The sequence below is a fragment of the Patagioenas fasciata genome, chromosome 2 (assembly GCF_037038585.1).
Source record: "Patagioenas fasciata isolate bPatFas1 chromosome 2, bPatFas1.hap1, whole genome shotgun sequence".
Lineage (NCBI taxonomy): Eukaryota > Metazoa > Chordata > Aves > Columbiformes > Columbidae > Patagioenas > Patagioenas fasciata.
Window position 1 is genome coordinate 163,578,054 of NC_092521.1, and position 16,222 is coordinate 163,594,275.

General features: G+C 41.7%; 1 protein-coding gene across 1 annotated transcript in view; it reads left to right on the plus strand.

Annotated features, from left to right (window-relative positions):
- Positions 1 to 6,717: 6,717 nt before the first annotated feature.
- The window catches only part of WDR48 (WD repeat domain 48), a 32,240-nt gene continuing 22,735 nt past the window's right edge, over positions 6,718 to 16,222 (plus strand). Inside the window, exon 1 of the mRNA XM_065832142.2 lies at positions 6,718 to 6,832. Within this exon, the coding sequence (XP_065688214.1) occupies positions 6,785 to 6,832 (48 nt within the window). The 5' untranslated portion in view covers positions 6,718 to 6,784. The remainder of the gene's footprint in view (positions 6,833 to 16,222) is intronic.

Sequence of the window (16,222 nt, forward strand, 5' to 3'; positions counted from 1 at the left end):
AGCTGTTATTTTTGCCTCACTACCACACACAATGAAGAAAGTCTTCCAAGTAACTTCAAAAATAAAGTTCCTCCTCATTAATGCCACTTTCTGAAATTGAGTAAACCTGCATCAGTGATATCACGACAGACAGAATTTCTCAATAGAAAACGCTAGTTATTCTATGTTAGGAATCTGATTTTCTCTTGAGCCCTCAAACCTGCACACTGTCCTGGAGCAACAATGTCAGACACAAATTTTCAAGGTGCAAACCACATGGTTTCCCCGCCTCTGCTTGAAATAGAATTATCACTGGTCACTGGGCACTGCTTTTGGTGCTGTGGCTCTTCAGCTGAGCTGTTGCAGGACAGCCACAAGACAGCAAAATGGAACATATAGATATAATTGCACAAATATGGTCCTCGGTGAATGAATTTTCCAAGGCACTGATGCCAAATGCAACTTTCGTGCTGAAAAGACAAACTAATCAAAACCATCTTGGTTACATCTTTCAGGTAAATATCTTTGAAAAATGTGGTACGGGATAAAATAGTCAGCAAATGCAGTGATTGTTTCCATCACAATCATTAAAATAAGAAGTGGAGACCTCACTTGATCACATCATAAGAACTTATAGACTAATGAGAACTTTAATAGCAGACAGTTCTTCAACCCAACAAACGAAAGCTGAAAGTTGAAACTAGTTAAATGTGGACCAAAAAAAGGGCACACATATATACTTAACAGGATGGACAATTAAGTACCCAAACAACTTATGAACACCTGTGGCCTTCTCGAATACCCAAAATCATTAGAGTTTAATTAGATTAGTCCTTCATTTTCCAATCCCTACCTAGCTCTATTTACATACGTCCACAGTTTGAAAATTGATAGCAGATTTTCATAGGACAGTATTTCTTTAAAACGCATATTCAGAGTAGTATAACAGTTATTAACCCTGATGCTTAGAGCTCATAAATGGTATTTCTTATGTTTATGTAATGGAGGCGGTTCATTGGTCAGCCATAAAATTCCATACTCTTTGGTAATTCAAGCGTTGCATTGGATACACTTGCAACGAAAATTATTTGCAGAGATTTCTGTTTACTACACCTGCAGCTTCAGAGAATTCATGATCCTCCTTCTTGTCTGGAACCTGAACTGGCAGACAGGGAGGGAGGCAGGCCCACAATTTGGGCAATACTACAACCTCTGACACATCACAGTAAGAGCCACCTCTAAATAATTCATACATATTTATCATGGTGCAAACTCAAATGCCTCCATCGTGGGCTGGATTAATTCAGCTGCTGGCCAGAAGCTTCCGGATTCTCCTTAATTTCAAGACCTAGATGAGATTCCAGGAATATGTCTTAAAAAATATCATATCCCCATAACAAGAGAGATATGGTACAGCAGGCAAAAAGAAAAGTAGTGGGGAAATACATCTTCTTTGTTATAGTTAGAATGCAGAATAACTAAATCTTATGTATACAAAAAACCCCAAACCAACAGAGACAGATAAACTATTATATTACACAAAATATCTAAAGGCATGAGTCTGCCACTGAGAAAAAATTAAGGGCTCTGGCAAATAAATATCTTAGAGATAAACTATAGGTGTGTCCCAATCCCTCTTAGCAAATAATCTAATAGTGTAAAGTACCTGATGTATTTGCCAAGATAATAATTTATATGATTGCCATTTTCCTTTTTTCGTGCTGCATAATGAAATAAGAAATCACACAGACATGGAATTTGGTATTTGGTAAATAGCTAATTGGCCTTACAGAATAACAGGAAATAGCTTTAATGGTAAGTACACATTAAATGCATTGTTACACAGAGTAGCTTTCTGCCTAATCACCTAATGTACACTGACTAAGTCAGAAAATGAGCTCAGCGCCTGAAGTTCAAATTACTCCATCTGATTCTTCTTAGTATTCTGAAAAACAGTATTTCTGAAGCCTTTTATATTTCTCCAAAGATACTATGAACACACAATCTCTGAAAGATTTCCAGGACTTCTGACACCATCTTGGTAACACAGTTTATTCTTGAGGTCTCACCTTTTATTACATGGCTCTGAATGCAACCATAAAATGACAAATGCAAGAGCCCTAGTAAAGATTGGGCCAGCTGGTTTCAAACCTGTATCTTACTGTAGTTCCCTGTAAAATTACAGTCTTCAATATGTCAAGAATGCAACTTGTAAAACTTATGTAGCAGCCAACAGCTTTACAAATTAAAAACAAACTATACATGCTAGTGAATTAGAATACAATATTTAGTAGTTAGATTAATGCAAGAAAGCAAATTGAAAACAAAGCTAATGCTGAATAATAGTTTATCCCTTTTCTCCAAAGCCTTCTGGATTTCCCTGGCTTGGGAATTTAGTTTCTTCCTGTGCTTCCAGTTGCCATCACACCGGTTCCATGTCTCCTGTTTACATTGAATGGCAGCCATGAAAAACCCAGCAGTCAAAACCAGAGCAACTGTAAACTCAGTTGCAGTATTTTTCATTAGATTCCTAGTGATATTCCCTCATTGTAAACAGTGCAAGAAAAATAATGCAGAAAGTCTGGGGATCTACCTAACTGTTGTCTAAACTCACAGCTTTATTCCAGACGATATTCTGCAACTTTTCAGGTTTTAATCAAGCAGCAAGAGGCAGTTACAGACACGCAGCTTCCAGAGAAACACAGCAAAGACCGTGCTCATTGTACATTGTTTTCTGAATGCATTTTTGTGCCTTTTACAGCAGATGTTTGACATGAAGGAGTCTAAAACAGTGGGCTATATTACGTGAATGTCTTGCTTATGCTGACACTTAGAGTATGTGCCCGTTGCCACTCATCCTGTCATTGGGCACCACTGAACAGAGTCTGGTCCATCCCCTTGACACCCACCCTTGAGATATTTATAAACATTGATAAGATCCCCTCTCAGCTTCTCTTCTCCAGGCTGAACAGCCCCAGCTCTCTCAGTCTTTCCTCATAAGAAAGATGCTCCAGACCCCTCAGCATCTTCGTAGCCCACCACTGAACTGCCTCCAGTAATTCCTTCTCCTTCTTAAACTGGTGAGCCCAGAACTGGACCCAGAATTCCAGGTGTGGCCTCAGCAGGGCAGAGTAGAGGGGGAGGAACAACCTCCCTCAACCTGCTGGTCACACTTTTCCTAATGCACCCCAGGCACCATTGGCCTTCTTGGCCACAAGGACACATCACAGGCTCATGGCCAACCTGTTGTCCACCAGGACTCCCAGGTCCTTCTCTGCAGAGCTGCTTTCCAGCAGGTCAATCCCCAACCTGTACTGGTATCTGGGGTTATTCCTCCCCGTGAAGGGTTAGTTCACGCTTTACCCCAAACCAGCATCAACTCTACTGATGTAATTCCTGGACATATTTGTTTACTCTTTTGTTACAACAGATGGTGATCCCAAAACCTTCATATGCAACATCTTCTAGTGCTTCAGTATTCTCACGGACAAAGTTTTCCTTGTGCTTCATCTGCATTTCCTGAACTCCAATCTCAGCCTGTTACTTCTAGTTTCACTCATCACAGACATGAATATTATTCCACATTTCTTCTTAATTATTTGAAAATTGCCACCATGTTCTCTTTCATCTTCTCTTCCATAGACAAAAATCCATTTGAACTTCACACCATAAGTCACACTTCTCTGGCTCCAAATCATTCTTACAGCCTATTTCCAAATCCTTTTAAGATTTGCCTGGAATGCTGTGACTGTCCAACCTCACAAAGAGGGAATGGAGCAGCAGAGAGAAGCAGCTTGGAAATTCTATAGCATTCTTCAACCTACTATTATTGAGGAAATATCACCTTTACAGTCTTACTTATTACAATGATTATTCAACAAACAAACACTTAAATTCCGGGCATTTCCATCGTTATTTCTCTCCTTATCTCAACATCCTGGCTTCACTCCCGAGACCTATTCAGTTCTCCACCACTTCCTTTTTGGCTCAACAGTTGTTTGCTCACTCTTGTGTTCTCAGACATTCACAATTTAGCCAAAGTTGATCAGATTTTCATGGAAATTGAAAAATAACCCCTGGACTCATTAATACATCATGTTCCTTCTCTTCCAAAACCAAAAGCCAGCAACCAATATTATAAACTAGGTCATCTTACCTCTTTCCTAAAATGACACAAACAAGATAAAAGGTTGAAAGGTTTACTGCATAACAAAGGAAATTTCACTACAATTATTTTTTTTGTGTAATATCTTTAGTTCAGGCTTGATAAACATACACACACACACAAGAACATTTTTACTATGTTAATACTCATGTTTTTAGCAGCCCTCAGTACATACGATCTTTGTTGGACTAGGTGATCTCCAGAGATCACTTTCAACTGCAATGATTCTGTGATACAAAGGGATCACTATACTGCTTTTGTCCTTCATGGAATGATTTGTTGATCTGAAACACTGTATTATATATATATTAGTAGCAGTGACTATCCACAAAAAGTTATTTGATTCACACACAAAAAAAAAGGAAAAGCAATTTTTAAATTGCATAATGAAGTAAAAACCAAACGTTCTCTGTCCATAAACAAATTCAATTTTAAATCAAAGGTATAAAAGATGATGACTGCCATTGAAGACAAAATATTGACTTTACTAAATGGATAATATATTGGTGATTATGGATAATGAAATTATTATTTCATTTTATAAAATAATAACACAAAAATAATATAAGAATTTCCACATCTTAAAGAGAAAACAAGAAATGACTTTGAATTATGCATGAAAATTATTGTGTTATGAAAAGAAGTCGTCAGCCTCTTAATGAACTAATGCATACTGAAATGCAGTAAGGCACTTTGCTCAGTATTTACTTACAGAGAAAACTTCATGCTGTTTCATTCTTCTCCAGTCCAAAATCCAATAAAATTACACACTTTATGCATGACAGCATCTGAGACGCTTTGACAATTACCATTAGCCTGAAGCCACTACACAGCTAAACTCTGAACAAAAGAAGCTTTAATTTTATCTTCAAAAAAATCTGAAATTTATTAGATAATAAACACATTTGACATTAATCTTAGAAGATGTCTTACATCATATGCTTCCCACCGCTGTAACAAGAAGAAATGGTAGAAATATTGTGGCTCAGGAAGGGCTTTGGTCAAGGCAGATCTCATCTGAGAATCATACCCTGCACTTGCAATTGTGATGAGGACAATGTGCTTTCAGCAATGCTAGCAAATGTGATCTGTATCAAACTATGCAAAGTTGAAATCAGCAGAAGTAAATGGCTTTATGTCTTCTACTTATCTTTGCAACCAGCATTGAGCAAGAATGTGAATATCTGAATGTATCTTATTTTCCTTATCCCTTTATACATTTTTTTCTCACAGTATTTTTTTTTTCACTATTAGCATCTTTCCTCTTCTACCATAATGAAGTAACCCTTATAAAAAAGCGTGCTGAGAAAATAGTCCTGTACACAGCTCCATACAGATCCTCACCCAGCACACGGTCACTGCTGCAGATGAACACTTTTTGTGTTAATAAAGTGCTGAAGAGATATTTGGGAGTTGAGGGGTGGGAGGTGAGTGTGGAAAACAATATTAAATTTCATACCACCATATGATTATTTTCAGGATTCTTTCATTAGACAAAATAATATAGTCTTCCCTGGTTCTCTGGGGAAGGTAATTGAGTCTTTGCTATTCGCTCAGCGGAGCTGCCTTAAAAAAGGTGCGAGTCAGGATCTCAATTTTAAGCGATTGTCTCCCATAACACGACATGAGAGATAAGAGGGTGGACCTGGGCATTGAAAGGGTGTGAGTTAAAGCTCCAGCACCGCTAACCACAGCCTGCCTGAGTGCTTAGAGCCGGAGCTCCTCAGGGCTGGAACCCAGCGCCAGCCTGGTCTGAAGCCTCAGCCCTGCGCGGAGCCTCCCACGAAGGGGACAAACGACCTCAACCCACGAGTCTGGTCTCTTGGGAAAAATATGGGCCCCAGCAGCATGGGCACAGATACACCCCCGGCCTTCTGTGGGGAAGGGCTGTTCTTTGGTTTGTGTATAGAAAAGGGCTGGAGCACAAGTGCGATGGGAGCGGCTGAGGGACATGGGGGGTTCAGCTGGAGACCAGGAGCTGAGGGGAGACCTTCTGATCTCTGAACTGCCTGAAAGGAGCTTGGAGCATGGAGGGGCTTGGTCTCTGCTCCCAAGGAACACGTGACACGATGAGAGGAAATGGGCTCAAGTTGTGCCAGGGGAGGTTTAGATGGGATATTAGGAAAAAATTCTTCACAAAAGGGTTGTCAGGCATTGGAATAGGCTGCCCAGGGCAGTGGTGGAGTTACCATCCCTGGAGGGGTTTAAAAGTCCTGTGGATGTGGTGCTTAGGGACACTATTTAGTGTTGATAGTGTTGGGTTTATGTTTGGACTCGATGATCTTAAACATCTCTTCCATTCAAAACGATCCTCCCAATCCCCGACTGCAGCAAAGCTGCTCAGAACAGAACATGGCGGAGGGCGGGGGAGCAACGTTCGCCCCGCCCCCTCCCCGGCCCCGCCCCCTCAGGCCGTTTCCCCAGCAACGCCCCGGCCGGTGACCGCCCCGCCCCGCCCCGCCCCGCCCCGCCCCGCCCCGCCCCGCCCCGCCCCGCTCCGCCCCGCTCCGCCCCGCTCCGCCCCGCTCCGCCCCGCTCCGCCCCGCCTCCCTGCGAGGGCTCGGAGCGGAGAACTGGGGGTGGGACTTCCGGGGCCGTTTCGCCCTCCTCGGAAATGATATCAGAGTGTCAACATGCAAGATGGCGGCGCATCACCGGCAGAACACGGCGGGGCGTCGGAAAGTGCAGGTCAGGGCCAGGCGAGGGTGCGGGGGGAACGCGGCGCCGCGGAGCTCCGGCCCGGCCCTGCGGGAGTAAGGGGACAGCGGCTGTGAGGTGACTCGCGGCCCGGGAGAGGGGCGGTGGCGGCGGTGGGTCAGCGGGCGGGGGCGGCGGGCAGGTGACGGGGAGCGGCGGGAGGGCAGTAGGATTTGGGGTGTCCCTCGGGGACGCTGCCGCCCGGCCCGGAGGAGCTGTGGGAGGGGCTGCTCTCAGCTGGGGCGGGCAGGGATTTGGGGTTTCTATGGCAACGTAGCTGCTTCCTTCACCGGATCACAGAGTGTCAGGGATTGGAAGGGACCTCAAAAGCTCATCCAGTGCAATCCCCCCGCCGGAGCAGGAACACCCAGCTGAGGTTCCACAGGAAGGTGTCCAGGCGGGTTTGAATGTCTGCAGAGAAGGAGACTCCACAACCTCCCTGGGCAGCCTTTTCCCAGGCCCTGTCACCCTCGCTGAGAAGTTTCTTCTCAAATTTAAGTGGAACCTTTTGTGTTCCAGTTTGAACCCATTACCCCTTGTCCTACCATTGGTTGTCACCGAGAAGAGCCTGGCTCCATCCTTGTGACACTCACCCTTTACATATTTATAAACATTACTGAGGTCAGCCCTCAGTCTCCCCTTTTCCAAGCTCAAGAGCCCCAGCTCCCTCAGCCTTTCCTCACACGGGAGATGCTCCGCTCCCTTCAGCATCTTTGTTGCCCTGCACTGGACTCTCTCCAGGAGTTCCCTGTCCTTCTGGAACTGAGGACCCAGAACTGGACACAATATTTCAGGTGTGGTCTCCCCAGGGCAGAGTAGAGTGGCAGGAGAACCTCTCTCGTCCTGCTAACCACCCCCTTTCTAATCCACCCCAGGTACCATTGGCCTTCCTGGCCACAAGGGCCCAGTGCTGGTTCATGGTCATCCTGCTGTCCCCAGGACCCCCAGGTCCCTTTCCCCTACACTGCTCTCCAACGGGTCGTTCCCCAACTTATACTGGAACCTGGGGTTGTTCCTACCCAGGTGCAAGACTCTACGCTTGCCCTAGTTATATTTCATTAAATTTTTCCCCTCCCAACTCTCCAGCCTGTCCAGTTCTCCCCTTCACTTCCCCAATGATATTGCGGTGAAGGGGAGACACCCCCAGTGGCGCTTGGTCACCCCCCGCTGACGTCTGTGGAGGGGGTGAGGGGCTGCCCGGGCCGGCCTGGGGGAGCAGGTGCTGTTGGGGCTCCCGACCAGGAGAAGTCAGAACTGAACCACCCCGCCCATCGTGGAACCATGAAATCGTTGTGGTTGGAAGAGACCCTCAAAGTCGTGGAGTCCAACCATAACGTAAATCTAGCACTAAACCATGTCCCTAAGAACCTCATCTCCGTATCTTTTAAACACCTCCAGGGATGGTGATTCCACCACTGCGGTCAGCACGGAGTGTGACCTGGGTGCTCGAGTGGGTGTGAACTTTCTCAGCTCCCCTGGGAAGTTGATCAGACCTCATGGTGTGGGCTCATACGTAGCTATGAGTACAATGTTGTAGCCTTGGTGGAGACGGGAATGACTGTAATGTGTGTAAAACGTCAAAAGTCTTTAACTGTGAAAGTATTGAAAATGGTTTTATTGTGGTCCTCAACTTTTTTTGTTCTTGTTTGTGATACTACCAGCACTTAAAACATTTTTGTAGCTTTCACTATGAGAAAGATTTAATGCTTTATCAATGTGCAAAGCTGCCCACCTCTGCTGGTAAGTGCAAGTTTCAGCTGTTATCTGCCCGCTATGATCAAAAGAAATATTGATTAAGCCTGAAATAGCATTAGGATCCTTACAAGCAGAGATGGGTTTGGGTTTTGAACACTTCTTTTGTGTTTTATTACGCAGAAGAAATGTGCACTGTAGTGTTTTTCATGGTTAAGCTAAGCACTTGATCAATACTGTATAAAGAATTCCTTTGCCCTTCCAAAAAACCCCTCCGATATTCTTTAAAATACTAAGAATCTAAATATAATATCTCTTTGTTGACTTTGTTGCCTGTGCCATAAACAGGTTTTTTCAGGTTGCTCTCCTAAGGAGGAAGATTTTATGATAACTAGATATTTCTTTGATGTAGTCCTATTTCTTTATGGAGTATTATTTCCCTGACAGCAACATGCATCAAAGAGAACATTGTTTCCTTTTTTACTACTTCATTCCTTTTACAAACATTACTTAACTCAAAAGCTTGTATTTAGAGGTGGGTTTGTGATGCTTTGTGGTGTCTTCTTTTACTCTTTCATTGTGTTAAATTATTTTTTCTTTCACTTCATGTACTGTTGCCCTGATCTGTGTCTCAGCCAGTACATTGTAAGTCTAGATCTGCAGAGAATAATTTTGGTTAGATTATAAGTGCATATAAAGCTTTGGGCAGAACCTATGTACTCTCTTGCACTCTTATTATTTCACCTACTCAGTTAGACAGGATTTTGTTCCTGTAATGGAATTCTAAGTGGCTGTTGAACCCAGCCACTGATGGAAAGTTAAACCCACTAATGATCTATTTTACTTCCCAATGGCTCAGCATTTAGAGTGCTGCTACATCAGGTTTTTGAGAGAGTGAGAGGGGGAGAAATGTTTCCCAAACCTGTGAGGCTGAGGGAGGAAGCTTTTTAAAAAAAATACCTCTTGAGCATGGAGGAACTTGGTTCCTTACATGGCAGAGGATCTGGTTGAAGTTTATGGAAATGGCTACTATTATTATCTTGGATGCACCTGTTTTACTAGTAAGCAGAACCATCCAAAATAGTCAGTTTAGGGTGCTTCTGCATTTAATTGTATGTTTTAAAGGATTTAATCAGAATAGTTATTATTAGGGCTCAAAATAAACTCTGTGAATAAAGAAAAAAAAAAGGTAAGAAGTTAACCGATTTAAATATAAATCGGCCATTTGAGACATCCAGCAGCAGGACATTCAAATGAATGCAAACATTTTTTGTTTTACTTCAAGCTTTTATGTGGTTCAGCCAGCAGTTTTAAGCATGTTGATGTAGTTTACCACGTGTATCAAAGGGATGTCTCCTGTTGTAATCTTTTTCATGTGTCAGTTTATGAGACATGATCAAAAAGTTCCTGTGTTTCTTCTTTTAAAATTAAGAATGTAATTATTAAATCATTACTAGGAGCATATTTTTAGACCTTTTCCATTGTCAAGACTTCCTTTAAAAAAAATAACATTCCCTGAATTAGGATGTTTTCCCTTGAACCTCAGTACCTTCACACCCCTGTCATTTTAATTATTTTTTTTTTAATACTTCTATTCATGAATTTTGGTGGAGAGGGGAAAGCAGATGGTTGGGGGCATCTTTTATTATTTCCTCTGCAGGGAGAAAATGTATTTATGCATGCACAACCACCCATATAGAAAACTACAAGCACTTTCCAGACTGACCTGGCTGTATGTGTGGCAGTTTTGCTCTGAAGGCCCTACAGATGAATTATGGTAGCACAGAACCCAGTCTAACAACCACTGGCTTTAAGAGGCATGGCAGAAAGCTTGAGGGAAGTTTATCGGTGTTTCGTAGGCTTAGCTCTCCATGTCTGAAGGCTGCAAAAGTGAATTGACAGAATCATAGAATGGTAGGGATTGGAAGGGACCTGGAAAGCTCATCCAGTGCAATCCCCCCGCCGGAGCAGGAACACCCAGCTGAGGTTCCACAGGAAGGTGTCCAGGCGGGTTTGAATGTCTGCAGAGAAGGAGACTCCACAACCTCCCTGGGCAGCCTGGGCCAGGCTCTGCCACCCTCACTGAGAAGAAGTTTCTTCTCAAATTGAAGTGGAACCTTTTGTGTTCCAGTTTGTACCCATTGCCCCTTGTCCTATCATTGGTTGTCACCGAGAAGAGCCTGGCTCCATCTTCGTGACACTCACCCTTTACATATTTATGAACATTAATGAGGTCGCCCCTCAGTCTTTTCTTCTCCAGCAGTTTCCTGTCCTTCTGGAGCTGAGGGGCCCAGAACTGGACACAATATTCCAGGTGTGGTCTCCCCAGGGCAGAGTAGAGGGGCAGGAGAACCTCTCTGACCTACTGACCACCCCCGTTCTAATCCACCCCAGGTACCATTGTCCTTCCTCGCCACAAGGGCCCAGTGCTGGCTCACGGTCATCCTGCTGTCTTCAGGACCCCCAGGTCGCTTTCCCCTACACTGCTCTCTAATAGGTCATTCCCCAACTTATACTGGAACCTGGAGTTGTTCCTACCCAAATGCAAGACTCTGTACTTGCCCTTGTTACATTTCATTACATTTTTCCCTTCTCAACTCTCCAGCCTGTCCAGGTCTCTGGATGGCAGCACAGCCTCTGGCATGTCAGCCACTCCTCCCAGTTTGGTGTCATCAGGAAATTTACTGACAGTGCACTCTATTCCTTCATCCAAGTCATTGATGAATATATTGAATAGTACTGGTCGTCGGGTTTGGGAAGGGGATGTGGACGCAGAGGTGTGTCAGGCACGGCTGTGTGATCAGAACCTGTTGGCTACATGCTGGAGCTTTCACATGTTTTACTGGGAATTAAGTCAGGATGAAGCCACTTTTCAGCAGGTGGCCTAAAGCAGCTGCCCTTGAGGGGCTGCATTGTCACTGCTCCCCAGACTTGTTGCCTGGCCAGAATAAATTTACCTCCGCACTCAAAACCTTATGACAAAATGTGGGAATTCTTGCCATAGGCGATCTGGATCGGCATCTTTATTATGAAATTATTGAATGAATTTGATGTCCTTTTTTACAGGATGAGAAGATCTTTTTACACCAACTTTGTCAGATCAATGCACTGATACTGCATTTTGACAGCAAGTAGAAAGTAGGGAAATAAAAAAACCCTTTACATTTAGAAACTATTTCGGCTACTGATTTTGTTAATACCAGCACTAGATTTTGTATGCTGTAACTTATTGCATTTTAGATCTGTGTTATTTATGTATTTTACATATAGTAAATTTATAGTGTATAAATTATGTTCATTTTCTTTATAATACTTAAACGAATAGCCAGTAAGTTGATTCCATTGTAAAAATATAAAATTAACTTCTTAACACTCTATTATTTTTATTCTAGGGCCCAGAGTTTGGTAAAAATTCAAATATCACTGTCTTCTTAATTTAAGACATTATTTTAAGGGATATATCTGCCTTGCCATGATACTAAGGCAGTAGAGTTTTTTTCTTGGTGGTTGACTGCTGCTTCTCTCATTTTTTGACTGAATTCACATCAGATCTCCTGGAATCCTTCTAGTGATTTTGAGGTGGGGGTATTTGTAAAAGCAGATTCTATCCATCTATAAAGACAAAATCTGTTATAAGATGTGCAGTGTAACAAGGGTAATGAGATTTCAGATCAGCTGATACACTCATCCATCGTCAATCCTGTAAGAAATTTTCTTGGCTTTGTGTGCTGAAATGTGTCTGGTGACAGTAGCTTTAGCTCTGGAGCTCTTAGTCATTAAAATGATTAATCCTGATCCATTTAGGGAACTGAATGCCATGAATTCTTTATAATGAGGGTCCATCACCTTGTGATGTTTGTGCACTGCTCCAGTGAAAGATTCCCATTTTTTATGGAAGTTTATCAAAGTTAGAGCAGTATAAATGCAAAATGCTTTCGTCATCGATTAAAATATTTCATATCCCACAAATCTTGCCCCTCCCAGACAATCATGGCAATAAAACGATTATCATCTATATCATAGACATTATTCTCTTTGTGGTTCGCAACTGATTGGTGAGTCGATGCGATCAACAAAGTAGAAATGTGCTGTGGGTTTGAAGTGCTTAGAGTCGTAACTTCCTAGTGACCTTCATAGTCCTCTCCAGACCTTTTTTGGGGTGATAAAGATGTGTGTGTTGCTGGTTGGAGCTGAATTTTATCACAGCAGTTTCTTCTCAGCCAAAAACCTGTTGCTCTTATTTTGTTTAGGTATGTGTGTGTACACACATACTTGAATATATACTTTATATTTTTGTATTTGCTTGTATACTTACTAGATTTACTAATAGTCCTTATGTTTCTATACTTAGTGACAGTCAAAGGTAAAAACAAACAAACAAACTTTCTGACCTTTTTTCCTAAAAATGATGATATAATGGAGAACCACATGTGGATTATGATCGATCTTCCTCTGTTCATCTTAGGGAACTTTTGGGTTCAGTGCACTTTTCCTGCTATCCACCGATCTTACATAAGTGTCAGGTCTTTTAAATCAAGTTGCTGTTGCTTTTATTGACCCATTTGAAGTTCCTTGTGTTGAGAGCCATTTCAACGCTCTTTCAACAGATTTTGTGGAACTCTTAGTTTGTCCTTCTGTGTTGCTATATAATTAAAATATTTGAATACAAGCCTGATGCTTCTGGTGTTACACCTCTTTCTGTGGTGTACAGCAAATGTCTTGTGAGGTTATTTTTAATTCAGCCACATAATCTGCATGTCTTGTTCTAGTTCTTTTAATATGTAAATGATTATTTCAGTCCCAATGGGGCCATTGAACATTTTTTTTTTGTTTGGATGAAAAAATAAATTTATTAAATATTTCCAATGTAAGCAACCTACAGTCACTAGGATGTCATGAGGGCTCCCGTGAGAGTTAGAGCGTCCGTTTTTGTGCCATAGTCATAATTTTCCATCCATATTCTGTTCTTGAAAAGTGGTTTTCTTGTCCTTACCTGACTGCTCAAATAGCAGCGTTCACTTGAAATGTTGGCGTGGGGTCCAATAAACTTGCTGACCACAAGACCGCTTATCAGGAAAGGTTTACTATTCCTTCTGTGGGTAGAAAATAAAACTTTAAGTAGAAAAAACACATGACCTAAAAATGTACCTACTCTTTCCTCTCATGCTGATGTGGAACCTCCTGACAGGCAGCTTAGAGATTTACTTTGGGGGACACGCACAGCACGGACCAGTCTCCACCGCAGAACATCTTCTTGCCACGTGAAACATGCAAGTATCCTGAGAACATTTACATGAGAGGTGATCCTTGTGGGTCCCTTCCAACTCAGGACATTCTATGATTATATGATCATATGATAGGGTTACTCAGGGCTTGAGATCAGACTTCCCAAATGGCCTCACATTGGCTCCCACTCTGCCTCAAGTCTGGAATAAAAATGTTTGCCAACAAGTGAAGAAACTCCTCAGCAGACATGAAGAAACCACCTCAAATGCTATGGCCCATTACAAGCTGTTAAGTGATTTGAATCACGTTAGGTGAGTGGTTTCAAGCCTGTACTCAAGCAGGACAAATACGGTCAGATTGCATAAATTGAAGAGGGAAATACCAGAAAATAATCCTTGGTGAGTACATAGCCCATTGTGAAAATCTAACCCAGGTGCCAAAAAGAAATCCGATAGAGAACCCATCAGTCTGTGCATGTCCCAGCTGAATACAGAATACATTTTAAAGTAGAACTATAAGTGTGGGGAGAGACAAGAGGAACTGATGGAATTCCATGAGCAGTAACAGTCACTGCTGAATAATTTTCGGAGTGTCAAGCTTTTTTAGTTTTTTGGCCATGTTTTTTTTCCAATCAAAGCTATCATGTTTTTCCAAAATAATGGAACAGTAAGAAATAATATTATAATCTTTTTTTTTTTTTAAATTCAGTTGTTACAGCAGAGTTGCTTTGTCAAGTTTCTGAGAGGAAGAAAGAAGGGTGATGCTGTATTTAAAGCTGAACTGGTACTGAGACCAAACATTCGCTCTTAGATTACCACAGACTCATCAATCTAATTCCCCTTTTTGTCTCACATCTCGTAAAATATAAACAATACTTGCCAAGAGATGTTTGACTAAATTCACGTGTGGAAGTTATTAAAAGGAATAAAGGGCTTATTAAATTTGACCTTCATTTGGATATTTCAGTACTAGTGGTGCTGGGATATGGTTGTCAGTCTTCCCTGGTCATGGAAAAATAGTGCCCGGTTGAGCCAGCAACCACCGTTTCAGGGTCATTCTAGATGGAAATTTAATAGTAATGCAAATTCCATTATAGAAGAGAGTGAAAATGATTTTACTGCATTTAATCTCCATGAGCTTTATTCATTGCTGGTTCCTGCGTTAAGAACAACATTTAGTTCTTTATTTTAGCGACAAAAGTTTTTATCCATTTCACTTTCAGAAATTGTGAAACAACTTTAATTCTTGATTTTTAATTTATTTTAATTTAATTCTTTAATTTAATTCAGGATCAACATAGGGGTATGACTCTCAATTTCCACAGTCCTGTAAAAGTATCAGTCATATACAGGGGTGTCAAACTCATTTTCCCTGGGGCCACATCAGCCTCATCGTTGCCTTCAGAGGACCAAATGTAATTTTAGGACTGAATGAATGTAACTATTACATTTACCTGACTTATTTGAGTAAGCTGCAATTTGCCTATTTTTTAAATAGTTATTTATGACTGTTCTTTACTGGAATTCCTATAAGTTAAAAAAGTAACATTATGATTAGCAAAACTCTCCTTAAAATGCACGGGTGACTAACATAGTTTGACAGTCTTATTTATGAGTGGAATAAAGAGCTTTGTATTGTACCTGAAAATACAGCAAATGTGGGAGGTAACTGACAGAAGAGAAGCAAATCAGAAAACTGGGGATTTGTCAAAAAAATCTGCGAGCAGTTTTGGAAAAGCAGGAGCTGGAGGGCCCATGCTCATCTTGAATCTGCCACTATATTTCAACAAAAGATCATTTTCCTGAGTAACTAACATCAAATTTGATCTACTGACCTCTAGGTTTTCAGTTCCTTTAAGTTGTGTTTTATCTGCTCACACTTAATAATTTTAGCTGAATATTTTCATAGGCTTCATTCAAAGAGTTTCAAAGCAATGTGGATTTGATGGCCATCCCTTTACCTTGTGTTTTGTATCACATTAGACCTTGACTTCGTTTGCAACATTCTTTTACTCAAGTGGTTTGTGTGGGTCTTCTAGCAATGTAGACATGATATGATCAAGCCTGGGTGAGGAGTTGCACGTATATCTTGCTCTCTGCATTACAAAAAATAAGTATCTTCAAATATTTGAAGTGTTTTATTGTAACACTGTGGTGCGTGGTTGATGGTGTCTTCTCTCAGGAACATCTCTGAAGCTGTGTGTAGGTGGAGACTTGAGCACAGATAGCAAGAATCTTATGGGTGAGTCTGGAACTGCTGAGAGATGTTGGAAATTAGGACAAAAAACTGAAATTGGAGCTGTGACTACAAGGACTGTGAGCAAGAAGAGCTTTAAGAGGAATGGGACATAACATCAAAGTTGTAGTAAATGGACTTGTGGAATGATGATGGAGAGTGTTAAGGCAGAAGGATTCTGGAGGCTCTTAACATTGACGTGTTGCTCTATAGAGCTGTTGCAGCCAT